At 45.8% G+C, this 27,100-nt stretch overlaps 1 protein-coding gene across 2 annotated transcripts in view; it reads left to right on the top strand.

Moving 5' to 3' along the window:
- The window catches only part of AGRN (agrin), a 400,096-nt gene that overhangs the window by 323,950 nt on the left and 49,046 nt on the right, over positions 1-27,100 (top strand). For both annotated transcript variants that reach the window (XM_033921542.1, XM_033921543.1), the window contains 9 exons: positions 3,638-3,802; positions 6,413-6,556; positions 12,135-12,259; positions 12,605-12,710; positions 12,965-13,336; positions 14,512-14,655; positions 15,281-15,408; positions 21,211-21,325; positions 26,207-26,326. In XM_033921542.1, the coding sequence (XP_033777433.1) occupies positions 3,638-3,802; positions 6,413-6,556; positions 12,135-12,259; positions 12,605-12,710; positions 12,965-13,336; positions 14,512-14,655; positions 15,281-15,408; positions 21,211-21,325; positions 26,207-26,326 (1,419 nt within the window). The remainder of the gene's footprint in view (positions 1-3,637; positions 3,803-6,412; positions 6,557-12,134; positions 12,260-12,604; positions 12,711-12,964; positions 13,337-14,511; positions 14,656-15,280; positions 15,409-21,210; positions 21,326-26,206; positions 26,327-27,100) is intronic.

Below are 27,100 nucleotides of genomic sequence, written 5' to 3'. Positions count from 1 at the left end.
CTAAAGCCAGCCACCATGATCGCAGGCTGCTTTGAAGAGGAGTAGGACAGAAGATGCCAGGATGGAGGGGAGGGTATGAAGGGGATCAATACTGGGAGCCAGGGGGAGAGGGAAACATAGAAACATAGAAACATAGAAATAGACGGCAGATAAGGGCCCACGGCCCATCTAGTCTGCCCACCTTAATGTCCTTCCCCTACCTTTGCCCTGTGAAGAGATCCCATGTGCCGATCCCATTTGGCCTTAAAATCAGGCACGCTGCTGGCCTCAATCACCTGATCACCTGTAGTGGAAGACTATTCCAGCGATCAACCACTCTTTCAGTGAAAAAGAATTTCCTGGTGTTACCTCGTAGTTTCCCGCCCCTGATTTTCAACGGATGCCCTCTTGTTGTCGTGGGACCCTTGAAAAAGAAGATATCTTCCTCCGCCTCGATGCGTCCCGTAAGATACTTGAACGTCTCGATCATGTCCCCCCTCTCTCTGCGCTCCTCGAGCGAGTATAGCTGTAATTTGTCAAGCCGGAAAGGGAAAGGGGGCTGCTTTGGGGGGAGGGGTGTGCTGGGGGGAGACAGAAGGGGCCATGGATAGGGAGAGGGAAAGGGGGCTGCTTTGGGGGGGAGGTGTGCTGGGGACAGCTTTGCTCTGGGAGGAGACAGAAGGGGCCATGGAGAGGGAAAGGGGGCTACTTTGGGGGGAGGTGTGCTGGGGACAGACAGCTTTGCTCGGGGGGGGGAGACAGAAGAGGGCCATGGAGAGACAGTTAGGGAGAGGGATTCTAGCACCCGTTAATGTAACGGGCTTAAAGACTAGTAATAATAATAATAACTTTATTTTGTATACCGCCATACCCAGGGAGTTCGAGGCGGTTCACATCAATTAATCAAAGTTACAAACAATGAAGTCGTTGAAATTATCAGGAAAGGAATATACAGGTCATTTAAGTTAACAGGTTAGGAATGTACAATGAGAAGGAGAGGATGGAGTTCAGATCAATGGTGGATGGGGTGAGGGAGGTAGGAGAGGGGTATTAAGGGTTCTGTTCGGGGAATAGGTGGGTTTTGAGTTGTTTTCTGAAGTGGAGGTAGGTGGGGGCATCGAGTGCAATTGGGGCTAGCCATGGGTTCAGTTTGGCTGCCTGGAAGGCGAAGGTTTTGTCGAAGAACCTTTTGAGATGACATAGTTTTAGGGAGGGGAAGGCAAACAGATGAATTCTGCGGGAGTTCTTATTGTTGCCATTTAAATAGAAATGAGGGATGAGGTAGTTTGGAGATATACCAAAAACTGTTTTGTAGCAGAAGCAAGCGAATTTGAATAGGACTCTGGATTCAAATGGTAACCAATGTAGTTTGTGGTAGAAGGGGGTGATGTGTTCCCATTTGTTCACAGGAAAGATGGCAGATGTACTGAATGTCTCTAGTGGGAGGTGAGATGATGTTAAGAGTTCAGGAAGGCATGGAATAAGCCCAGAGGTTTCCAAGTTTTATTAAAATTTGATGTCCTGCCAATCATAAAACATCTAAGCAGCTTACAGTATAATTATAAAAATTATTTTAAAAATGGGGAGCAGGCAGTAGTTTTTCGGGTAGCGTGCACTAAAAACGCTGACGCACCTTTGTAAGGGGAGCCCTAAATATCTTAGTATGGAAATATATTTTGGAGGAATGATAGAAATTTGTATGGAAAAATTAGAATTGTGAATATAATTGTAATCTAATCTAAACCTTAAGTTTATATACCGCATCAATATCTTATTGTTTTATCTTATTGTATATTTATTTGAGTCCTTCAATAAAATGTTATAAACTAAAATGGGGAGTGTATAAGAAACAACATGAATTTGCGGGAAAAAAGGGAAGAAATGCATTAATAGACGGTAAACACGCACACAGAAAATTATTTTTAAAAAAACCACCCCAGGAAACACATATAGATAGGGAAATTCTTAAAGCTCAGTCCGACTAGCCGAGTTCAACTCATAACCTTGTAAAAATAGCTCTTAAGAACTTAGGTATTAACGTAGAACATAATCTTTTCCAGAGAAAGGAAAATGGTAAAAACCAGAGGGCATAATTTGAGGTTGAGGGATGGTAGACTCAAGAGCAATGTAAGGAAATTTCTCTTTACGGAGAGGGTGGTGGATGCCTGGAATGCGCTCCCGAGAGAGGTGGTGGACAGGAAAACGGTGACGGAGTTCAGAAAAGCATAGGATGAACACAGAGGATCTAGAATCAGAAAATAATAGTAAATATTGAAGAACTAAGGCCAGTACTGGGCAGACTTGCACGGTCTGTGTCTGTATAATGCCATTTGGGGGAGGATGGGCTGGGGAGGGCTTCAATGGCTGGGATGGTTTAGATGGGCTAGAGTGAGCTTTGACGGAGACTTCAGTAGTTGGAACCTAAGAACAGTACCGGGCAGAGCTTTGGATTTTTGCCTAGAAATAGCTAAGAAGAAGAAAAAAAGAACCTAACAAATTTTTTAGATTGAATCAGGTTGGGCAGACTGGATGGACCATTCGGGTCTTTATCTGCCATCATCTACTATGTTACTATGATTATGAAAACAGAAAAGTCTTAAGATCTTTTTTAAAAAATGAACCCCTCCTTTTATAAAACCGTGCAAGAGGTTTTTAGCACTGGCTGGTGCGCTCAACGCTCTGCACTACTCCGACAGCCATGAAGCAGCACAGATCATTCAGTGCATCGGCCGGCACTAAGGTAAGTAAGGTCTGAAATCTAGGATGAATAGGAAGTGAATTCCATAATTCTGGTCCTTGAACAGAAAAATATTGAACTACACAGTGTCTAAAAAAATTTTTTTCTACATGCAGGGACCAGAGGTTCTGCTGGGGGAGGCAGGAAGGGATCAGGATACATGTTAGACATGCTGGGACCAAGGGCTGAAATTTGGTTGGGAAGCAACCCCCTGCGTGCTGTGCTTTCTTCAGCTTTGTGTAGGTTTAGGGACCCTTGTGACATCTGGCACCAGGGTAATTGACCTGTTGCCCTCCCCCTCCTCACATGTGGGCCTAGGAAGGCATAGAAAAGCTGAAAGGGGAGCTGGGGGCCAGACTGAGTAGGTCTTACAGTCCTTATCTTCTGATATATCAGTCCTTATCTTCTGATATATTTTGTTTGTCTGTGACTTTCCTGTGCTTGTTTGTAATTTTTGTTTGATTTTGTGTCTTATGATTTATATGTGAAAATTGGCTTTATATATTTTTATTGTAATCCACCCTAGTATTTATGTGGAATATAAATTTTTTAAATAAATGCCTTTTAAGTTCTCCACAAATGGGGCCCTGTGTGGTTCTAACTGCAGAGGATAAAGCAGAAGTTAGGTAGCACTGCCACTAGGGGTCAGTATGAGTAAACAGACCTATGTGCGCAGTGGTAGCTTTAGTTATCTGAGAGGGCTGCTTCCAGATATCAGGCCCTAGGCACTTGCTTAGTTTGCCCATGCTTTAATCCTGTGCTGACTAGGATGGGGTAAAAATGTAACTGCAGAAAGACGGGAAGCCATGGCAGGTACCTGTCTACTGTTATACTGATCCTATGGACACATTTAACCCCTTGCTTACCATTCCTCAAATTAAAATCCCCTTTTCTCTGCCTTCCTCTGCATGGTCTTTCTAGGTCGCTGCCAGTGTAATGTGCATGGCTCCTACGGGGGGACATGTGACCCCTCCACTGGACAGTGCTCCTGTAAGCCCGGGGTTGGGGGCTTGAAGTGCGACAGGTGTGAACCCGGCTTCTGGAACTTCCGTGGCATCGTCACTGATGGCAAAAGCGGTTGCACCCGTGAGTACAAGCGATGTAGGAGACTCTGTGCTATCATATAGCTCTGACCTTATAGAAATGCCCACTGCCCATTCCAATAGGGTCTCTGGCTCCTCGTGTCCAATCTGCAGTCTTTGGACCTAGGTGGCTTGGTGATGTCTGTTGAGCAGAAGAATCTAGTGCTACCTCATGGGCTCTGCTGTTCCTCCCATGTGTTAGGGTTACCAAATGGCTCCAGAAAAAAAGAGGACGGATGAGCTCTCCGGGTTTTACTTCCAGTGAAAGCACTAGAAGTAAAACCTGGACGTTTCAATCTGTCCTCCTTTTTCTGGAGCCATATGGTAACCCTAGTCATTGCTACTTTGTGATGTACACCATGATGCCTGTGAACGACCAGGGCTGATGAATGTTTCAACTCGGTCCCCAGGAACCTGTGATGTTTAATGTTATAGCTGGGTCATTACATGTCAAGTGGACCAGGAGCTCATGCTTGACCCCCTTGAAATCCAACCAAATTTTACAGGGGTGTTGTCTAAGGTCTCAAATGAAACTCTGCGAAAATTTTTGGATCTTCGCAATCTCAATTTGGTCAGGAGCTAGGGGTGGTTGAACAAAAGCAATCGATCCACTCCCATGCCTCGTGTGACCTAAAACGCCAACTTTGCTTAAGCACTGCGGCAGAAGGAAACTACCTAGGAGTCTGAAATTTTGCAGTTTGGTAAAACACCTTGGGGCAAGTTTCTGTGCCAAGTTTGAAATCTTTTGCAAACGTGCTTCCATTTCTACAGGTCAGCAAAGTATTTATTTATTTAGATTTTTATCCCATCCTCCCAGTAGCTCAGAACGGTCTACAAGTGAACATACACAATGGAGAGTAATTAGACATATAAGAAGTACAATAGGTTTAAGTGTTTGGACATACAAGATTTACATACATAATTTAAATACAGGGAGTATACAGCAAATTAAGAGTAGAGTTTAAGAATAAGTAGTTTAGTTTAAGTACAAGTTATTTGAGTTTAGATACAATTTGTCAGAGTATAGACTAAGAGAGGACTATACTGAAATTTAGGGAGAAGATAGACAGGGGAGAGAGGAGAGAGGTGGGGCTTAAGGGGGGGAGTAGACTGAGGGTGATCTTTAGTTGAAGAGGAGGGTCTTTACCATTTTACGGAATGTTAATAATGAGTTCTGTTGTCTGAGTTGAAAGGGGAGTTGGTTCCAGAGATGTGGAATGAAGTGGCTGTAGGATCGTTTGCGGGCAGTTTCTGAGAGGAGGGACCTTCCGGGGGGGGGGGGGGTGCATAGGCGTATCTCCGATTTTGAGCGGAGGGTGCGAGTGGGGGTGTAGATGGGAAGCTTGGATTTTATGTAGGAGGGGGTGGTGGAGTAAATTCTCTTGTGGGCTATTGCCAGGGCCTTGAAAGCACAGCGTTGGCTAATTGGGAGCCAGTGTTCAGTACGGAGTGCTGGGGAGATGGGATCATGGTAGGCGAGAAAATTCACGAATGAAAATTTTTGACACAGTTTGGCTCCATACTGCTGCTGATAGGTAAGTCAGCCGAGGGTACAACTTTACCAGCAGACATGTACCATGAGGTACTTCCAAGATTTGCAAACCACCCCTAGGTCCTGACCAAATTGAGATAGATCCAAAAAATTTTGCAGAGTTTCATTTGAGACCCTAGACAACACCTAGGTAAAATTTGGTTGGATTTCAAGGCGGTTTTCAGTATTGTTCGACTTGACATGGAATGACCCAGTTCTCTGTTATGGGCTCCTGTATTTGTGTAAGAATGTGCTTTTTAAATGACAGAGAACTAAGTCATAAATTAATACCCCTTTCTGTAGCACATGCTTATCCTGCCCCTTCCTTCCTTCTCTGTTTTTCTCACTTTTACCACTGTCCTCTTCTACTACCACTACTACTTATCACCTATATATAGCGCTGAAAGGCTTACGCAGCGCTGTACATTTTGACATTTATAGACCGTCCCTGTTCAGAAGAGCTTAAAACCTAACTTGGATAGACAAACGTGACATATAGGGTTGAGGATGCAGAACCCAAGGTGAGAGGAGTTAGGAGTCAAAAGCACTTTCGAAGAGGTGGGCTTTTAACTGGGCCTTGAACACTGCCTGAGATGGAGCCCACTATAGCGATTTGGGCAGCTTGTTCCAAACATATGGTGCAGCAAGGCTGAAGGGACGGAGTCTGGAGTTGGCAATTGAAGAGAAGGGCACAGATAGGAGGGACTTACCAGCTGAATGGAGCTCGCAGGGGGGTGGGGTTCATAGGGGCAGATAAGTGAAGAGAGATAGTGAGGGGCCGCTGAGTAAGTGCATCTGTATGTCAGTGAGATGAGTTTGAATTGTATTTGGAAATGGATGGGAAGCCAACGAAGTGACTTTAGGAGAGGGATAATGTGAATATAACGGCTCCCCCAGAATATAAGTCGTGCAGCCGAATTCTGGACAGATTGGAGGGGAGCGAGATGGCTAAGTGGAAAGCCTGACCCCCCCCCCCCCCTCACTGTTTCTGACCCTTTCCTTTTTCACCGTGCTGCTCACATTTCCTCAGTAGCAGAGGTCAGACTGAAAGTACTACTGTGTCTCTCTCCTCCCTCCTTGCAGCGTGTAACTGTGACGCCATGGGCTCTGTGCGGGATGACTGCGAGCAGATGACTGGACTGTGTTCCTGCAAGATGGGCATCACAGGCATGAAGTGCAACCAGTGCCCTAACGGTGGCGAGCCTGGCATGAGCGGCTGTGAGAAGGGTGAGATACAGGGGCTGGGACGGGGCTTTATCACTTTCTGTAAGGGAAGAGAAGCCCTTCTATAGCACAACTTGTACACAGTCCGATGTGTGTGATTCAGGGCAACTCTGAACAAGGCAGGTCCCGACCGGACCTCGCATCTCCTGTTTATGCATTGGTAGACTCACTTTGCAGACATCTTGGGGCTGATATTCAGACCGCTGAAGATGGCCAGCTAACTCCCGCAGTCGGTGGCAAAACTGGAAATTCAGTGCTATCACTGAATTTCGGGGGGGGGGGGGGGGTTGGCTGGCTGAGTCCAGCTAAGCCAATATTTATTTCTTTATTTCGTTTTCTATCCTGTTCTTCCCAAAGAACTCAGAATGGGTTACTGGTTAACATACGTAATATATACAATTAACAGGTTACAATTTGCCGTAGTTAACAGTACACGTTTTTTTCGATACAAGTTTTTTATCCTGACTCGACACATACGAGGGATCTAATACCAATACATTACTCCCTCGAAATTCGCCGGGGTTCCGTTCTAGAAACCCCCGCGAATTTTGAAAAACCACAAATGTGGTTTTTCGCCTGTCAAAAGGCAGGGGAGGCAGGAGAGGGCAGCTGGAGTGCCGGCGGGTGAAGAAAATCACTCGCGGTCTGCTCCGACCACCTCTTCCTGTAGTAAAGTTGGGCTACACCAATCTGGAGCTGCTTTGGCACGCAGCTGCTGATTGGTGTAGCCTGAATTTACTACAGGAAGAGGCGGTCGGAGCAGACCGCGATTGAGTGAGTCTGCGATTCACGAACCGCGAATTCGCGGGGGAAATACTGTATACATAATAGACAGTTTACAGGTTAAATTTGCCAATCACTGTGCAAGATTTTTCAATACAAGTTTTTATTCTAACTCCACACATACCAAGGATCTAGTACCAATATACGTTTCTTTGCAATCCATCGGTCGTGGGCAGGGGAGTTGGGTGAAGAGGTGTGTTTTTATCACTTTCCTGAAGTTGAGGAGTCCTTCAAGGAATCTGATCTGCGGGGGCAGTCGATTTCCAGTGGCTCGGTGTGAAGTGGGAGCAGGGACTTCGTTTGGTTGTTTACAGTTGAAGGGCGTGACCAGGGAGCGTTTTGAGGCATATTTCATTCTGGGAGCGGAGGGACCTGTTCGACACGTACGGAGAAAGCTTGGTTGTCATGTAGCCTGGCGCCATGTTGTGCTAGCACCAGGCCCTTGAAGACACAACGTTTGGCGATGGGCAGCCAGTGAGCCGACGATAGAACCTGGGAGACAGGGTCGTGGGCATGGAGGTTTTTTAGAAGCCCGATTGCCACGTTTTGTACATGCTGCCCAGCTAAGTCCTAGCGGCCAAAGACAGACTTGCTTTTTAGGCAGGTCTATCTGGCTGTTGAGCTGAGCCGGCCAGCCACTGAATATTGGCGGTGACATATCCAGTCACTGGGCTAGCTGTTTATTGGCCATCAACTGGCAAATATTGGTGGATAGTGGGCTATGTGCTATTTGACCTGCCAAAAGCTGTGCCTGACTGGTCAAATAGCGCTGAATATTGGGCAGCTTGAATACAGGTAGCCTTATTCTTTAGAGGCCATTTCTATAACTGGGCACTAGAAATTAAGCTGAACGCTGTTCTATAAAAGCAGTCACAAGTGTTTTTATAGAGAAACACGACTGCATCTAATAATAATAATACAGTGGTACCTCGGTTTACGAGTGCACCGGTTTGCGAGTGTTTTGCAAGACGAGCAAAACATTCGCAAAATCGGCGCCTCGGAAACCAAGCGCACTTCGATTTGCGAGCCCCCCCCCCTGCGAACCGGCACCCTCCCCCCGCAATCCGGCACACCCCCCCCCCCCCCGCCGCCATCGGGCACCCCCCCCCCGCCGTGACCTGAGGTCCCCCAACCCACCCGAACCCTCTTCTTACTTTTCTGTAGCCTCCGCAGCGGCACCGGCACCGGCACCAGCATGTCCTGTGCGTGGTGCCGGTGCCTGAAGATCTGCTTCCTGTGCAAGGCCTGAGAGTTCACGTCGAACGTGAACTCTCAAGGCCCAGCCTTGCCCCACCTATGCACCTCCCTCTTCTATGCTCCCTTGCATTTTCGGGTTAAACAATTTGGCATGCTAAATTATGTTTAAATGATTTTTATTATTCCAGCAGTAAGAAGCAAATACAAACAGTAGTACCATTCAGGAAATAACATTTTCAACAATATAATCAGTTCCCCTCCCATCCCCCCTCCCCTCCCCTCCCCAAGAATCCATGGCCAGTCCAACAGCTGAGAGTGGGAATAAAATCTTAAAGATTCAAAAGTCTACTGCGAGCACGCGGTGTGAGGTCCTGCCAGAAGTGCTCCCACACGTGACAAAATTTGCGACCCGGGCCAAGAGTCAAGTCTCCCACCATGCATCTCTCCGGTGTTGCGTGCACTATCATTAGGGATCTCCATGGTGCATATGACGGGGGATCACGGGAGAGCCAGTTGGTGAGGATGGCTTTTTTTTCCCATCAAAAGGGCTCTTGATAGGCATGCTAAATTATAGAATAACCCTTAGTGCTCTTACATATATGACTGTCAAAGTTACGTGCAGAAATGCTAATATTCTACTTACCCAAACAGTCAGTGCATAGATCTAGGTTCCAAGTTATAGAAGTGGGGGAGGGGGATAGTGTCTACGGCTAGTATAATTTTGTTCAATTCTCAGCCACTAGCCATATAGCTAAGAGTTTTAATTTAAATATGAAAAACAGCTGATCTAAATTAAACCACATAAGATATTAAGAATAAAGGATGATTATCGCCACTGTACGTATAGAAAGCAGCAATGACCACTTCACAGTTCTGCTGCCTATCCATATTGTGGTGCTGAATATATGTATTTTAAAAAATAATTTCACAGCCACTGTTTAAGACACATAGACTCGCCACTGCCATATTATAGCTGAATAATGAGAGGTGAAGTTTGGAGAGGGATGGAGGTAGAGGCGGAGCCAGGAATAGATGGTTTCTGGCTCCGCCTCCACCTCTGTCCCTCTCCAGACTTAACTCCTCATTATCCAGATAAACTCTGGCCATTGAGTGGATTAAGGGCTGAGTTATGGTTGCCGAATAGCAAACCTAAAGTGAACAGATACCGGACAATATTCAGCACTATTTATTAATAATAATAATAACAGCTTATATACCGCAATACCGTGAAGTTCTATGTGGTTTGCAAAAGAAGCCAGAAACAGCGCTGACCGGCTAAATAGCACTTAACCAGTTAAATGCGATTATTCAGTGCAAGATAACCAGTTATCTAGGCTAAATATTCCTGGTTAGAGGCTGAAAGTTAACCAGCTATATTGTGCAATAGCTGGCACTTTTCAGTGTTGAGCAAACAAACAAACAAAAAAGGATATTCAGTGCCAGTTACCGGAAATGGCCCGGAATTGAATACCTGCATCGGCACCGACTATGAGAATTATCTGGCCTGCCTCCCACACTCTCAATATTGGCCCCAAAGTCTTTGGAGCTGTCACCACCTATACCTACATTCAGTGGCATTCCTTCAACGGGTGGAGGGTAACCCTATAACTGCACTTTTATTCAGACACCTATTTTATAAAGGAAATTAAGCGCTTAAGTTCCTTTACAGAATTAGCACGATTGGTATATATGTGCCTGTGTGGGTAGGCACAAACACCTTTGCCAGCCATAGACCTGGTGTAAATGCTGCCACCTGCACATAATGCTGCCAGACTCCACTCGTGTGCACGCATATGGAAGAATAACACTTAAGCAGATTTTCCGTATTTGCACTTGTATTCCAGTATTCTAACTCAGTGCCCCGCAAACATTTTGATGCTGATGACGACGCGATGATATCACGCGCCTGTGTGATGTCATCAATTTGCCGTTCGTGCTTGCGTGGAGACTAGAGAACGGCACGGGGAGAGATTTTTCCCTGTCCTCGCGGGAACTCGTTTTCCCGTCCCAGAGAGTTCTTTTCCTGTCCCTGCCCCGTTCCTGTCAACTCTGTCCTCATCTGCACAAGCTTCAAACACTTTAAAATCATAAGTAGCAACATTCTAGAGCTCAGATTGTGATGTCATAATGCCTCATTCCACCAATGCCTAAGCTCCGTCCTCATCTGCACAAGCTTCAAACACTTTGAAAATCATAAGTGTTCAAAGCTTGTGCGGTAAAGGCAGAGCTTACAGGAAAGGGACAGGAACAGCGACAAAACTCACGGGGATGTGATGGGGAAAATGAGTTCCTGCAGGGACGGGAAAATATTTGCCCTCCCCCCCCAACTCCTGTCATTCTCTAGTGAAGGCCCTCCAGACAGAGCCCTGAGCATGTGCTGGTGGGGGATGCTGGAGGAGAGGCGCTTGGCGCTGGCTGACTGCTTACAGGATGCGCTTCTTGCTGCGAGAGGCACATCCTGTAAGTAGTCAGCCAGCGCCTCTCCTCCTTGGCCATGTCTCGCAGCACACCCAGATCATACAGTTTGCGATACACTGTTCTAACTATTTGAGTGTGTTTGCTATATAAAAATTACACTTTTTTTTTTTTTTTACAGAATTGCCCCATAATGCCTCTGAATATATTGTAAAGTTAAGCACCAGGGCTAGCATGTCAGACAATCGCGCACGGACAAAGGAGCTCAGACAAATGCGCGCAGGATATCAGCGCGCCGGATTAAAAGTTAAATTTAAAGCGCTCTGAGGGGGTTGTGTGAGGGGGAAACACCCCCACACTTACTTTACTTAGAAGTTTTGGTGCTGCCATGAGGGGGGGGAACCCCCTCCCCCACTTAGAGAAAAAACTGTAACTTTTCCTAAAACAGGGAAAAATTACACTTTACTCTGTAATGGGGGGAGTTCCCCCTGAAACCACCCTCCCAATGGCAGCGTTAACAGTTCTAAGTAAAGTGTGGGTGGGTTCCCCCCCCCCCGGGTTCCCCCCCCTGGGTTCCCCCCCCACACCCCACTCATAGCGCTTTAAATGTAACTTTTAATCCGGCCCCCTGACATCCTGCGCACATTTGTCTGAGCTCCTTTGTCCGCGCACGATTGTGCCGTGCGCTTTCATCTATGTACCGCGTTTTAAGTGGTGCCTGTCTCGGTTAAAAATCAGACCTTTTCTTCCCACTTTGACGATTGTTCTTCCCATGTGTGTTTTCCAGTTAGTGTACATACAAACAGTTCACCTCTGTGTAAAGTCAATGGACGCTTTTTAACCGCAGGCTTTACAGCATTTTTCAAAGGAAAAAGTGCACGCACAAATTTGTCCCCGCTGTTCTGTGGTGACCTTTCGCACTTGCATTTATGTGTGTACATTTGAAAATGCAGAATTTATTATGTGTAGGTGCACCCTCCATCCCAGCCTTTTCCCACCAATGTTTCCCTAATATGTTGGTACACTTTTATATTGGTTATATTTGCATAGTAGGACCCACATCCCTGGTGGGGCAATTTTCCAAAAAACCCCACGGAAATAGTGTTGAAATTTTGTCTGAAGGAGACCCTAGCCAGGGCTCTCTTAAGCTGAACCATTAATAAGTCACATCTGTGATGTCCAATAGATCCATCTGCCCCCAAGTCTTGTTCTGAGATGAGGTGTGAGTTTGGAGCTTCCTGCGTGGAGGTCGGCGGCTTTGCGCACTGCGAATGTCCTTCACTGCTGTGTATCCAAGCCAACGTAACCAAGGTAGGGATCTGCTCCGTCCAACACAGCTCTTGTGGTTCTTTCCCAGATGCGCTTCAGGGACAGAGAAGCCCAGTGCCCACCTTTCTAATACTGATACAATGTGGTGTAATAGGGTCATAGATTATGTGGTCCAGTGCCATGGATGGGACAAAGTGTCATGGACTTAAGTTACATGGTGTTCTTGACTGACCTCTCGTGGACATCCTCTTTTACCACTTGGTGTCCGTAGTCCCGCAGTATCTCAGCCAGCGACCTGCTTTTCTCTCTGTGCTGTCTATGCCTGCGATGCATTGGCTGACTCCCCCATTCCCCTGGCTTCCCCACAGCATCTCTGTGTGTCCTCAGGTCTGTGGCTCTGACGGTGTGACCTACGGTGACCAATGCCAGCTGAAGACCATTGCATGCCGGCAGGGACAAGTGATCAGTGTGAAGCACACTGGACAGTGCCAAGGTAAGCCCATGGCCTCCCTGGGAGGAGAGAAGAGAGGGTCAGCCTAATTCTACACATGCTTCCTTAGCAATTGAGAAGGCTTGTCCACTTGGCGATTGTGACTTTGTTCAGAAAATGTGGATTCTCTTTTTTCCTCTTCTGCACCACCTCTTCCCCTCCCCCGTCTCCTGGTGTGCATGTCTGCGCAGTGCTGTCATTCAAAGTGAAGTTCGGTTCGTGGCTTCCGGGCAATCTTATTCTGTTCTGTCTTACAGAAACCATCACCCATGCAAGCCTTGCCCCATCGTCTACAGATGCTCCCTTATCGCCTACAGCTTATCTCCCCCCCACCCCTGCAAGGGAGCCCCTGCAAGTCCACGACCCTCTGGCACCTATGACTGACGCAGCCTTAAAGCTGGAGCCCCTTGTAACCCCAAGAAGCACACGGCAAAGCAGCACCGCCAGACCTGCAGTCACCACTAGGGCTCCGAGCACTCACTGGACTACACCTCGCCCTATCATCACTGCTCCAGCTGCTTTTCCCACTACCCAGGAGCCTTCCTATGAATCAGGAAGCACAGATGGCAGTGGAGATGAAGAAATGGAATCCAGTGGTGAGCAGGAAGCGAGTGGAGCTTTGCTAGCGGGTAAGCACTCTGCCCACACATGTAGCAAACAGGAGGAAATATTTTTTTCACTCAGTGAATAGTTCAGTTCTGGAACTCGTTGAGGATGCGGTAACAGTGGTTAGAGTATCTGAGTCTAATAAAGGTTTGGACGAGTTCCTGGAGGAAAAGTCTATAGTCAGAGTCAAACAATACTTCACAGAATGGCAGCATAAGAACATATTCTTTTGAACCAAGTTGGTGAAGTTGCCTTTTAATACCACTTGGTTATTATTTGCTCCTGACGGGCATTCTGGACATTGATGGTGGTGAATGAAACATATACAGTATAGACAGCTTATCAAGGTGTCCTATTCACTCAAAGTGTGCTTGAAAATTCCTTTTAATCAAGCTCGTAGCACCTAATATGATCAATAATAAAACCCTAAGCGCGCATATATGCACTCCTGCCTCCGTGATCCGTAGCTCCGTGGCAAAGTAGGCAGAGACATGGTAGTAGAATCACATGCGCGGGTGGCGGTTTTCAGCGTGTGCGGCGCTACACTTCCTACAGCCGGTGCCAGCGGCGGTTTCTGTGCACTGGTTGCCCTTTGCACTCTAAAAAAAAAAAGGTATGTGGGAGAAGGGCCATAAGAAAAGACAGGCAGGGGGCACAGAGATAGACAGACAGAAATAAAGACACACACACAGAAAGACAGGTAGGTGGGAGAAGGGGCACGAGAAATAGACAGATAGTGGCCAGGGAGAAAGCCAGCAGACAGATAGCAGCCAAGGAGAGAGACAGAAATAAAGAAAGACAGACAGACAGACACATCTATTCTAGCACCTGTTAATGTAAAGGGCTTAAATACTAGTGGGGAATATTTCTATATCTTTCAGCCATTTTTTTTCTTGGTCTCTGACCGCAATTCTTGGTATTTGAGGATTTTCTCTTTCTCCATTCAGTACATAGATTAATGACTTGGTGCCAACACTTCTATTCTGTTCTAGTGTTTTTCTTCCTTTCTACAATGTCTGCACAAGATGTGTGTGTAAACTAGAAAGAAAGGCATTTTCCCACTGAGCACTCTACTTGCTGTGGTGTAATATTCACACATTTCTATAGAAGAAGAGAGAAATTAAAAATCCTTGCATGTATTTGTCTCATTACTGTCCTGAAACTCTATGCCACTGAGCTACATGCGCCTTGTGTTTAGTGGAAACAGTGTCACACGAGGAGGACAAGAAAGCCATTCCTGCCACACCTGCCATGGAAAGGGCCACGTGTTATAACACCCCACTGGGCTGCTGCTCAGACGGAAAAACTCCAGCTGTGGATGCTGAAGGGACTAACTGCCCAGGTGAGTTCTTGTGCTTGGAGGACAGTCGCCTTGACCTCAGCGGGGGGGGGGTCGAATTCTGTTCCTCAGCTCAGAAAGACGTTTTGAAATCACTCTCACGAGTATCTGAGGGAAGAACATGATGGGAAACGCGCCTCGTCTTGAGAAATCTGACTGAAGTCGCACTTAGGGCGCTGTAAAGATAGGGGGGGAGGGAGGGTTCTGTTCTGAGATGTCCTTCCTAATGTTGCATTGAGGGGATGGTGGTGCAAGTCCTGTAATCTTTCACCACATGCTCTTGGTCAGTGTGTGTGTGTGTTTGTGTCTTGGATTCCCCTCTGACTCTTGTGTCCTGCCCTGGCTAATGACTTTCTCTTGTTACTTAGCCCGTCCTTGCTCCCTTCCAGGCTGGAGCGCGGGAGAGGAAGGCAGCATCTGGTAAAAGCGTGCTCTGACATCTCCAGCTGACGCTGTTGTCATTTTGCCATACTAATAATCCATAGCCCCCTTCCAGTCCCATCCAACTAACCATACCCCTGGCACTACCTGCTCTGTCATCCATGCCTAGGGAGTGAGGGTTTTCAGAAGATAGCGGTCCCAACTCAAAGGTCACTGATTTCTGACTGTTCATATTCTTCCTTCCTAGCAACCAAAGTCTTCCAGGGTGTCCTTATCTTGGAGACAGTGGATGGGCAGGAGCTGTTCTACACCCCTGAGATGGCTGACCCTAAATCAGAGCTCTTTGGAGAGACAGCCAGAAGCATTGAAAGTGCGGTGAGTGATGTTGTGTTTATTTTATTTTTCTGGCACGTACTGGGCCTACTGGTGGGAGGGAAGGTTTCTCAGGCCTGGGGTGATGCAGCTTATTCCTGTCACTAGAGTGTCATTTCTCACTGAACGACTTTGATGTTTGGAGACAGTATCTGATTTTAAATCCAGCGATTTAGTATTTAAAAAAGGAAATATTTGAATATTGCTGTTGTTGTCCAGATATCTGCCTTAGTTTTTGCTATCTATGAATATTCACTCTCTGAATAGTGCTGCTGAATATCCTTGCAGACTCCCTCAGCAGTATCCAGAAAGCTCCAGGGCTGAACGAGGGCAGAGTGTTAAGTTACCCAGATAGAGGCGATATTCTGTATTCAGTTATGTGTGTGAATATACATACATTCACACAAACATAATAGAAAAGTCTGCAGGTCTAAACTCTGCAGTTAACATTTCTTCTAAACACCAGCTGCATCATTTAATTTATTCATAGATATTTAATGGCAGTAACTGGATGATAAGTGGCACTGAATATCTGAGCAGAATAAGGAGTGCTACTGCTGTCTGTTTAACAGTAATAGTCAAACTGCTATTTCCTTTTCATCCTAACAGATCAGTCCAGAATGTGTAGTAATGCTTGTCAGCCAGCAGATGGAGTTAGGGACTGTAGAGTTCTGAACATTCCAGTTAAATTTAGGACAGCAATTTTTTGTCCTATCTTGGTCTTTGGATTTATGCAATTATGTTCAGTCTACTAACCGGATAACTATCTGAATAAAAGTTAGAACACCGAAAAGGCTGTCCTGATTTTATTTGGTCAGCTATCTAGATAGTGGGCTGGATATTGACGCTATCTGTATAGCGCTAGCAGCGACTGCCTTATCTGGATATTCCATGCCAGCTACTCTCTGGATGCCAGCACTGAATATCAAGATGTTTTTGTAGTGGTGGCTGGTGTTTAAGAAAAATGCTGACCATCGCAACTCAATATTTTTTTACTGGGTACTTACAACAGCGTTTCAGCATGGTGTGCTGTTGCTAGCATTACTCTCAAGTAAATTTGCATATGAGTTTTACCATCTGTCTGTCTTTTGAACTGTACAATAGAACAGAATATTTATGTCACTCCTGATGAAGGCTGACCAGCCGAAACACGGCCATGTCAAGAGTAAGAGCTGAGACTGAGCATCTTTTTCTTCTCCTTGAGAACTCAAAATCAAGACACATCTAATAGCATAAAACCACGCTAGAGATATACAAAGAACGCATTATCAACAGTAGTCAACTCCCCCTAGTCCACCCATCCCCAAACTTGCATTCTCTCAGCGGGACTAAAAATATGTGCAGTGACTTTTAGCTACATTATGAGAAGGCATTTTCTGGGCGCATTTGGTTGGGGAGGAGCGTGCGCACATATTTTATGGAAAGGATAGATGTGAATCGCTTGTTCACTCTTTCCAAAAATACTAGGATTAGGGGACATGCGATGAAGCTATTAAGTAGTAGATTTAAAACAAACCAGAGAAAATATTTCTTCACACAACGTGTAATTAAACTCTGGAATTTGTTGCCGGAGAATGTAGTGAAATCAGTTAGCTTAGCGGGGTTTTAAAAAAGTTTGGCTAATTTCGTAAAAGAGAAGTCCATAGTCCATTATTGAGATGACTTGGGGAAATCCACTGCTTATTCCTGGATAAGAAACATATAAAATCTGTTTTACTACTTAGGATCTAACTAGACACTTGGGACCTGGGTTGCTCACTGTTAGAAACTGAACTTGATGGACCTTCAATCTGTCCCAATATGGCATCTCTTATGTTCTTATGTGAGTCAAGTATAGTATGATCAAGCCTTTGTGACATCACTGATGAGATTGGCTCTTAGGCATTGGTGGAATGAGGCATTATGACATCACAATCTCAGCTTTGGAATGTTGCTACTCTTTGGGTTTCTGCCAGGTACTTGGGACCTGGGTTGGCCACTGTTGGAAATAGGATACTGGGCTTGATAGACCTTTGGTCTGTCCCAGTATGGCAATTCTTATGTTTCCTAAGTCTATGGCCATCTAATATAATAAAATGCTAGGCCGCGCATGCGCACTCAAAAGTCGCGTTCCCTGATCCGTCGCAACGGCACGAGTGCGCATGCCCGCCAGACAAGCTTCCCTGCTCTCCACCTCACAATACGGAAGTTTCTTTACACGCTGACGATCGCCTCCACAAACCGGGACTGGGGTACAAAGAGCGCCTCCTCCCCCCACCCCGGGACGAACCGAAAAACTGACCCCGCCGCCCGGGACCCGAGTCCTTTCCCACCCCACCCTTCCTGCGGACCCGACTACGAACCTTGCGATTCCAGCGTGTGCGGCAGTCTTCACACGCTGCTTCGGGCCCTTCTACTGCCCTGATTTGCTCTGCCGCGTCTCTGATGATGTCATCAGGGACGTGCCAGAGTAAATCAGGGCAGTAGAAGGGCCCGAAGCAGCGTGTGAAGACTGCTGCACACGCTGCTGGAATCACCGCGGGAAGGGAAAGGGGGTAGAGGAAACGCTAATGCTGCTGCACAGGGCACCCATTAATGTAACGGCCTTGCTTTCGGGAGGGGGTAGGGAGTCAGAAGGGGGTCACGGAAAGACAGTCAGGCATGGAACAACAGATAAATACAGGTAGGCAGGGGGCCAGGGAGAAAGACAGAGAGACATACAGAAAGAAAGACAGGGGGCCAGGGAGAGAGACAGACATAAAGAAAGACAAACAGACAGGGGGCCAGAGAGACAACAGATAAATACAGGTGGGCAGGAGGGCCAGGGAGAAAGACAGAGAGACATACAGAAAGAAAGACAGGGGGCCAGGGAGACAGATAGAATAAACACAGACAGACAGCAGAGGAAGAGAGAAAGAAACCTCCCCCTCCCCAGACAAATACTAGCCAAGGATAGAGAGAGAGAAAGAATGACAGACAGGGGGCCAGAGAGACAGACAGAAAGAAAGACAGACAGACATCTATTCTAGCACCCGTTAATTTAACAGGCTTAAAGACTAGTTATTTTATAAATCTATCCACTGTCAATAGTGACATTTAAATATATTGCCTGCTTGTGCAAATACTAATTTCAGAAAGCCACTGTTTACATTAGAAACCACTGTGCAAAGAATTCAAGGGGGTCAAGATTTGAGCAGAATTAAAATCTACATATTTTTTCCCCCAGTTTTACAAAGAGAATATGTGCATATGAAAAAAAATAATATCCATGTCAGGTTTTATACCAGCTTAAATGTGTGCGTAGTTGCCAGGGCTTTACATGAGGGATTAAGGCAGTCATTCCACTTAATCTCTCGTGGTGTATTTCCTCCTTCAAATTGAAAACTAAGTTAAAATTGCAGCCTTATGACTTACTTGGCAGCACTTGCATGTATAGTTTTGTAAAATGAAGCAGCTGCACATGGAAGTAGAAGTCATGACTTCCCTGTTTAAGACCCCACTGCCTCCATGAGGAAGCTGCCCAATTCAGGCTGTTCGTATTTTCAACTTGTATCTTTGTAAAATGACAACTCCTGCTGCACGTCCTGGCAAAATTCCATATGTACTTGAATATAAACCGAAGTACACTTCTCCCTCCGTATTCACTGTGATGGGGGATTAACAGAACCGCAAATACAGAAAAACCGTGAATAACTTTTTCATATGTTATTTACTGTTTTCTATTAAAAACCATCGTGAATATGGCGAAACAGCGAATAACATGGTGGGAGACCTGGCCTGTTCCTGAAGGGGAGACAAAACACAGTGAAGAAAGTGCAGGGAATCGGCGATTTTCTCCGTAAACGCTTGGAATCAGCGATTTCTCTATGCAAGCTGATGTCATTTGGGGGGAGGAGCCAGCAAGCTAAAAACTGTGAATAATCGAAACCGCGAATGCTTAAAACCGTGAATACGGAGGGAGAAGTGTAAACTCTTTCCCCCCCCCAAACAGGGGGGAAAAAAAGGTTGATTCGAATATAAACCGAACTTGAGTCAGTATTGCAAGGTTACTGTTGGAGTGGGTTCATAGACAACGGCGCGAAAGACAAAAGTGCGCGCCGACAATTGAGCGCAGTGCGCACCGCCGCGCCACTCTAAATTACAGTTTTTAGGTGCTCCAACGGGGGTTTTTGTTGGGGAACCCCCCCAGTTTACTTAATAGACATCGCCCCGGCGTTATGGGGGGTTTGGGGGGTTGTAACCCTCCACATTTTACTGTAAACTGAACTTTTTCCCTAAAAACAGGGAAAAAGTGAAGTTTTCAGTAAAATGTGGGGGGTTACAACCCCCCACACCCCCCACAACACCCCCACAACGCGGCGTGATGTCTATTAAGTAAAGTGGGGGGGTTCCCCCCCACACACACCCCCGTCGGAGCACTAAAAACAGTAATTTAGAGCGGTGCGGCGGCGCGCGCTGCACTCAATTATCTGGGCGCGCCTTTGTCCCGGCGCGCTTTTGACCTGACACCGTTGGAGTGCGTGGTCTAGTGGTTAGAGCTGCTGCCTCAGCACCCCTGAAGTTGTGAGTTCAATCCCGGCCTGCTCTCGTGATTCTGGGCAAGTCACTTAAGGGCAAATTCTATAAGAAAGCGCCTAATTAGGCACTGTTCAGCGCGATTCAAGTAAAATTAGGTGCTGTTTAATGAATCACGCTGAGCGGAACCTATTTTGGAGGCGCCCAGGAAATAGGCCAGCTCTAGGCACAACTAAATGTTAGGGGCCTAGCTTGTGCGCTTAAATATGCTTAAGAGCAGTGATTCTGCAACAAGGCGCCTGACATGTAGCCACGCCCACGCCTAACATGCATAGCGCCTATTTTTTTTTTGAAGGCCGCCTAAATTTTTAGAGGCGCCATGTTGCAGAATCGCGCTTTCTTGATAGGCGCCTATGTTTCAATCACTGCTAATGAAAAAGCTTAATTGAGCTTGTTCTTCCATTTAGATAGGCGCCTACCTAGTTGGGCACCTCTGAAATAGGTGCCTAACTTTAGGCGCTGGATACAGAATTTGGGCCTTAATCCCTCCATTGCCCCAGGTACCACAGTTAGATTTTGAGCCTGTAGGGACAGATAGGGAGAGTACTTAAGAGCTCCTGATTATTATTCAATGTATTGTAACCACTTTGGGTGAATCTCTTAATGAAAAGGCGGTAAATAAATGTGGGAACTCGTGTCAGCCTTTTAAAGTAGTGAGACTGCACGGGGCAGGAGCGTAGGAGGATCGCTCTTGCACTGGCTCACCACTGGACAAGCAGGGCCAGGGAGAGGCATGCGATGGGTCTGCGAGGAGGAGGACTCAAATATAAACCGAGAACCCCATTTCTGGACCATATTTTTTGTCCCAAAAATCTAGGTTTATATTCAATTATATACAGTACTTGTGCACTCTTGTAGGTATTTTAGAAATGACTCTGGGTCAGCCTATCATTTTCTGAAATGCCACCAGAACTGAGCATGTCCCAACATGGATATCTCAATTCCAATCTCTACATTCTGTGTAAAGTAGGGCTCCACTTGTGTTATTTTTTTTATTTGAGAAATATCAGCAAGAAAAGCATGTGTAGATGCGAGTACCCTCAAAGATTATCACAGTGAAAGTACGCATGCACTTTTGCACTGAAACATGGAACAAAATCCTTAGGCGAAATATTTGAACCTTTACCAACCAACCCCCTCCCCCCCCCAAGCAGGCAGGACATGGGGCATCTCTCTCCTCTTGACACAGGGTGGGGGAATGTGTCCATCAGTCAGACATCATCCACTTATATTATTTTCTCTGCTTCTCAGCTGGACGATCTCTTCCGGAATTCTGACGTTAAGAAGGATTTCAAGAGCGTGCGCGTTCGTGACCTCGGGCAAAGCAACTCTCTCCGTGTCATCGTGGAGGTGCACTTTGATCCAGGTAAGGCAGTGTCTCGCAAACTATCTGGAGCCGCAGCGCGCGAAACAGCGGGCCGCGGCTGGAGGCCACCCAGAAGTGCGCGGAAATTGACACGATGATGTCACATGTATGTGTGACGTCATCGCGCCAATGTCTGCGCATGCGCGAAGGCCCTGCAGACAAGCCCTAAGTCGCCAGTGGGGAGTGCTCAACTGGAGAAACGCGGAGAGGTGCCGGGGAGGAGGAGAGGCGCTGGCTGACTGTCTACAGGACGTGCCTCTCTTCGCGAGAGGCACGTTCTGTAGGCAGTCAGCCAACGACTCGCCGCAGCACACAGTTTGCGATTCACTGAGGTAAGGGTTCTCATGTTCAATTAATCTTGCCCCTGGAGCGCAGGATGGATCTGAGATCTGCTGCCATTATTTCATCTTGGGGCTGGATCAACTATTAGATAAAACTAGGTAGTTAATTAGGGCAGCAGCTTCTGATGGGCTGCAGAGAGCGCACACAAGACAAAGCAAAACCATAAATCCTGACAGTCACTAGAGAATGACAGGGGGACCAATTTTTCCCAGTCTCCGCGGGATCTCAATATCCCTCTCCCTTCCCCACCAGTTCTGTTCCTTCCCTGTAAGCTCTGCCTTAACTGCGCAAGCCTCAAACACAGGGACAGAGCTCGCAAGGATGGGGACAAGTTGCCCTCATGTCTTTCTCTAACTCAGACTCAGAGTCATCAATGTGTATTTTTATCTGTATTTTTGTTTAGCCTTTTTACTTTTTTAGTTCTCGAGCAATGTCTTGGGCATCATCATTGATTCCACATTGTCCTTCAATGACCACCTCCAATCCTTGGTAAAAAAAAAAATGCTTTTTCAGCCTTCACATGCTGAGGAAAGTTAGATCCTGCTTCCATCAAAAACATTTTACCCTCCTTGTCCAATCCATCATCCTCTCCAGATTGGACTATTGCAACTCTATCTACTTAAGCTTAACTAAGAAAAACCTCGACAGACTCCAACGGATTCAGAATGCCATGGCCAAGCTCATCTTTGCTAAAAGTAAATTTGACCATGTCTCCCCGCTCCTGGCCAAGCTCCACTGGCTTCCGATAATCACCAGGGTCCACTATAAATGCGCCTGTTTAGCTTTCAAAATCCTATATGGTATCCTCCCTCCCTTTATCCCTCTTTCTTGGAATTCCTCAAACCCTAATACCACCAGATCCTCCCACAAATTAAAACTATCCTTCCCCTCGCTAAAAGGCATTTCCCACACAGGAAAGCTAGGGACCTCCCTCCACTTCAAAATCACTGAGCTCTGGAACAACCTTACCTCCCCTCTTCGGAACTTGAGCTCTCTCCAAGTTTTCCGTAAACATCTGAAAACCTGGCTTTTCTCAAAAAATGTAAGTCTCCCTCCAATTTAGGAATCAAGGAAACTCTTATATCTTGGCATCCCAAGTCCTCTAAATTTTCTTCACACTTCTACCTCTAACCCTCTATTGTAGTTCCTTCCTATTTCTCCTACTGTAAACCGCATCGAGCTCTACGAACGAGCTCTACGAACCTAAGGATTAGATTAGATTAGATTAAATTAAATGACTTTTGGAAATTGCTCTCTTTATGTGCGTGCAATATACAGAAACACACAGAACAAAATTTAATATTTAAAAGCATAATGCCCTGGAGAGGTGCAGATTAGGGGCTTGACAGTTAATTGGCAGGGGGAGACCTAAAGCTGAAATTTCACATAGGATACCCACTTACACCAACCCTACACCATCTCAGATTTGTTGAATGCTTTGTAATGGTTTGTTTCCTCAAAGGTACTTTTCTGATTTTTGGATTGCAAAACTTTTGTGATGCCTCTTAAATACTGTTAAAGTGTATGGTTTTGTTAGGGGTTTCTTTACTTATCTCTTCTCTAAAAGGGACTGAAGAACAAGAGTTCTGTCTTCCTTGTAGGGGGTCAACTGCGATTCCAGTGACTTCTTATTGGTTAACAAAAGTAGAAAAAACTTGATGGTTACCTATCAATTAAATACAATATATAGAACCACCAAAATGACATTGGATATAATATTGAGTATTAGATTTTCACCCATTCAGGGTTCTTTCAAAGAGAAAGTAAAGTGTAGTTACTTACCTGTAACGTAGGTTCTCCGTGGACAGCAGGATAGTCAGCCACATATGGGTGTTGTCCCAACACCTCCCAATTTGCGGATAAGCTCTCCAATAGCTCAGAGAGATTTTTTTTTTTTTTTTTTTTCTGAGCATGAGAGTGCCCGGGCCCCACTGGGCATGCCCGAGCCCTACCCATTTCCCCCGAGAAAGTAATTGCTTTTCTCTTACTCACATTACATCACTGGCTTGAACCCATCCGCTCTACCTTTTATTCTAACATTAAGTATAAATTTTATTTCTTCAATAATTTTCATTAAAACTACTATTTAATACTTTTTAATACTGTTTGATACTAAAGGGACTGAGAATTCATTCATAATACAGACTATTTAAACCTCACTGTTCATTTCAGAGACTCTGGACCTACAGAAAGTGCACTAGTGCAAATGTGTACTAGTGTTTATTGGTTGTCATCAGACTAGGACAGAGAGGCAGGAGTAAGCTAATAAGCTAGGGCAGTGGTTTCAAACTCAAACCCTTTGCAGGGCCACATTTGAATTTGTAGGTACATGGAGGGCCGCAGAAAAAAAGTTATTTCTTATTATAGAAATGACAATTTTGCATGAGGTAAAACTCTTTATAGTTTATAAATCTTCCCTCCCCAAAGGCTTGCATGTTCTCCCCTTCTTTGCAGCATCCTCCAGCTTCTCCCCTGGCCTCCCAGTCTTAGTTTCAGTTAATTACCATGCCTGCAGAGAGGATCGCCGGTGCTGTCACATTCCTTGCAGGCTGCCATTGGCCTCCGCAGCACATTCCCTCTGCCGCGGTCCCGCTCCTCCTCTGACATCAGGGGCAGGATCGCGGCAGAGGGAACGTGATGCTGGGGATGACGGCAGCCTGCAAGGATCGCTACAGCACTGGCAATCCTCTCTGCATGCTGCAGTAATTATCTGAAGGTAAGAGCTGGAGGCCAGGGGGGAAGCCAGAGGACACCGCAAAGAGCGGGCAGCACTAGTACAGACCGTGGGCCGCAAAATAGTACCTGGCAGGCCGCATATGGCCCCTGGGCCGCAAGTTTGAGACCACTGAGCTAGGGTATGATAGAAACCTCAACTATTAACTCTCTGTTCTTCAGTCTGGCAAAGAAACGGAGAACCTGTGAGATAAGAAAGGCCAAATGCCTTGGGACGAGAAGGGAAAGTAATAACCAGAGCAGTTTCTAAGTTTATTTAATTTGTAGTCTGCCAATTCAAGGCAGGGCAGTCACCCAGGACAGCAGGTTTTTTTTTAAGTTCAATAATGTTTATTAGGTTGTTGGTTTTTTTTTAATACATAAAATGAAATTAAACATCAGCAGAATAAATAAACTATTTGAGTGGAGGTTTGAGGACACTAAACAGTCATTCAAATTCAAAGAATCATGAAGGGGCGCTTTTACTTGCAGGAATAGCTCATTTCTATACACATAACAACGTTAACCATTTAAAGCATGATATCTCGGAGTGGGGGAAGATTAGAGGCCTGAAAGGTCAGGGGGGAGGTAAAGTTGAAAGGTCACCTATGGAGCCCAGTGCACCTGCTTTGACACTGAACATTTTTAATTTAATGGGATGTCTTATGTACCGCTAAATCTCCCAAAGGATTTGAAGCGGTTTACGAAACAATTACATGGACCAAAAATCTAATCAGGTACTTTTGAATTTCCCTCACTGTCCCAATGGGCTCACCATTTAACTATAGTACCTATGAAATATTTATTTGCATGTCAGTGATATATTTAGAGAAGGAAAAGAGAAAAGATAATACAATAAGGCACAACAGAAGGGTAAAATAGCTAAACAGATAATCATAACACAAAATACTAACAGATATAACAAAAACAATATGATCCGCAGAAACTGATTTGCGTATTTTATGTTTGTAAGTTTAAAATGGTTTGTGCCAGGAGGTGTCAGGTCAAAAGCGCGCTGGGACAAAGGCGCGCCCAGACAATTGAGCACAGCGCACGCCGCCGTGCCACTCTAAATTACTGTTTTTAGTGTCTAAATTACTGTTTAGGGGGGCGTGGGGGGGAACCCCCCCCACTTTACTTAATAGACATTGCGCCGCGTTGTGGGGGCGGTGGGGGGGGGGTTGTAACCCCCACATTTTACTGAAAACTTCACTTTTTCCCTGTTTTTAGGGAAAAAGTTCAGTTTACAGTAAAATGTGGAGGGTTACAACCCCCCAAACCCCCCATAACGCCGGCACAATGTCTATTAAGTAAACTGGGGGGGTTCCCCAACAAAAACTCCCGTAAAACTGTAATTTAGAGCAGTGCAGCGGTGCGCACATTGCGCTCAATTGTCGGCGCGCGCTTTTGTCTTTCGCGCCATTGTCTATGAACCGTGCCAGGAACATTACCCATCAGATGAGGTTCTTGGATGGAGTTTAGCTGTTTCCTCTGTCTTAGGTTCCAAGAAATTTAAAAAACCAACAAAAAAACCTTTTAATTTTCCTTTTTTTTTAAAGTTCAACAAGTTTTATTAAATCTTTTCCATAACAAAGACAAAAATATATGTCATGGTCCAAAAGGATGCAAATTGACAATACACTCTGCCTATTGTAGTTCTCCCCACTTTCCTGATGTATCGGTCTGCAATGTTCGCATGTCTATTGTAGTTAATATCTAAGGCCCTGTTTTTAATTGTAAATCGCTTTGAATTCACGATATTGCGATACATTGAAATTTTAATAAAACTTGATGTGATTCTGTCTCTTCCCCTTTTTTGTCATACAGCGACGTTTTTCTCAGCCCTGGATGTTCAGAAAGCTCTCCTGAAGCAGATTAAAGCGGCTCGTAAGAAAACCATTCTGCTGAAAAATCCTCCCCAGGAACACCTGAAATTCATGGATTTTGGTGAGGCCCTCGCTGCCGTTGCTAACTTATTATTTTTTTTTTTCCCCAAAAGCACAGGAAGAGTAGCGTAGTGATTGCAGTGGGGGGCTGAGAACCAGGGAAAGCTAGGGTTCCAATTGCACTGATGTTTCTGGTGACTTTGAGCAATCCACTTAAACAGGCTTCCATTTCCTCAGATACAGAGTTAAAAGGCAATTCTGTAACTGGGTGCATGCTGTTGTGTGTTTTGTGCATGCAAGTGTACACACAGCACGCACTTCCATGTAGCCCTCCAAGTGCTGCACTCCTGGATTCTGTAAAGGTCGCTGAAATTTGAGCGCAGATCCTAGATCCACTTGCAGAATAATTAGTAAATGAGCTGCAATTATTTAATGATTGGAGTTAACAAGTCCTTAATTTGCACTAATTATGATTTGCGCATGGATCTGGCTGTGAACTGTTCTAGAACAATGCGCACCTAAAGTGCCTGCAACTCGAAAGGGGGGCGGGGCTATGGGCGTTGAAAAATTTTGGTGCAGTGTTACAGGATCATGCAGATCTGTGCCCAACTTGAGGGCCGGGATTTACCTCGCCACCGGTTTCAGCAGGCGTTATTAGAAGAGGGCAAACAGGGCAGGTGCCCTGGGCCGTACAAGTCCGGGGGCACCCATGGGCTGGGATCTCCTTCTCCACCCTATTCCAAAGACCCCCCTTTAAAATATAAAGGCGTTGCCGGCAGGCCGCATGGCAGCGGTTCTCTAGCACTGCTGGCGACTTCCTTGGCACTGTTCCTCT

The sequence above is a fragment of the Geotrypetes seraphini genome, chromosome 15 (genome assembly GCF_902459505.1).
Source record: "Geotrypetes seraphini chromosome 15, aGeoSer1.1, whole genome shotgun sequence".
Taxonomy (NCBI): Eukaryota; Metazoa; Chordata; class Amphibia; order Gymnophiona; family Dermophiidae; genus Geotrypetes; species Geotrypetes seraphini.
This window is presented reverse-complemented; position numbering and strand designations above follow the sequence as displayed.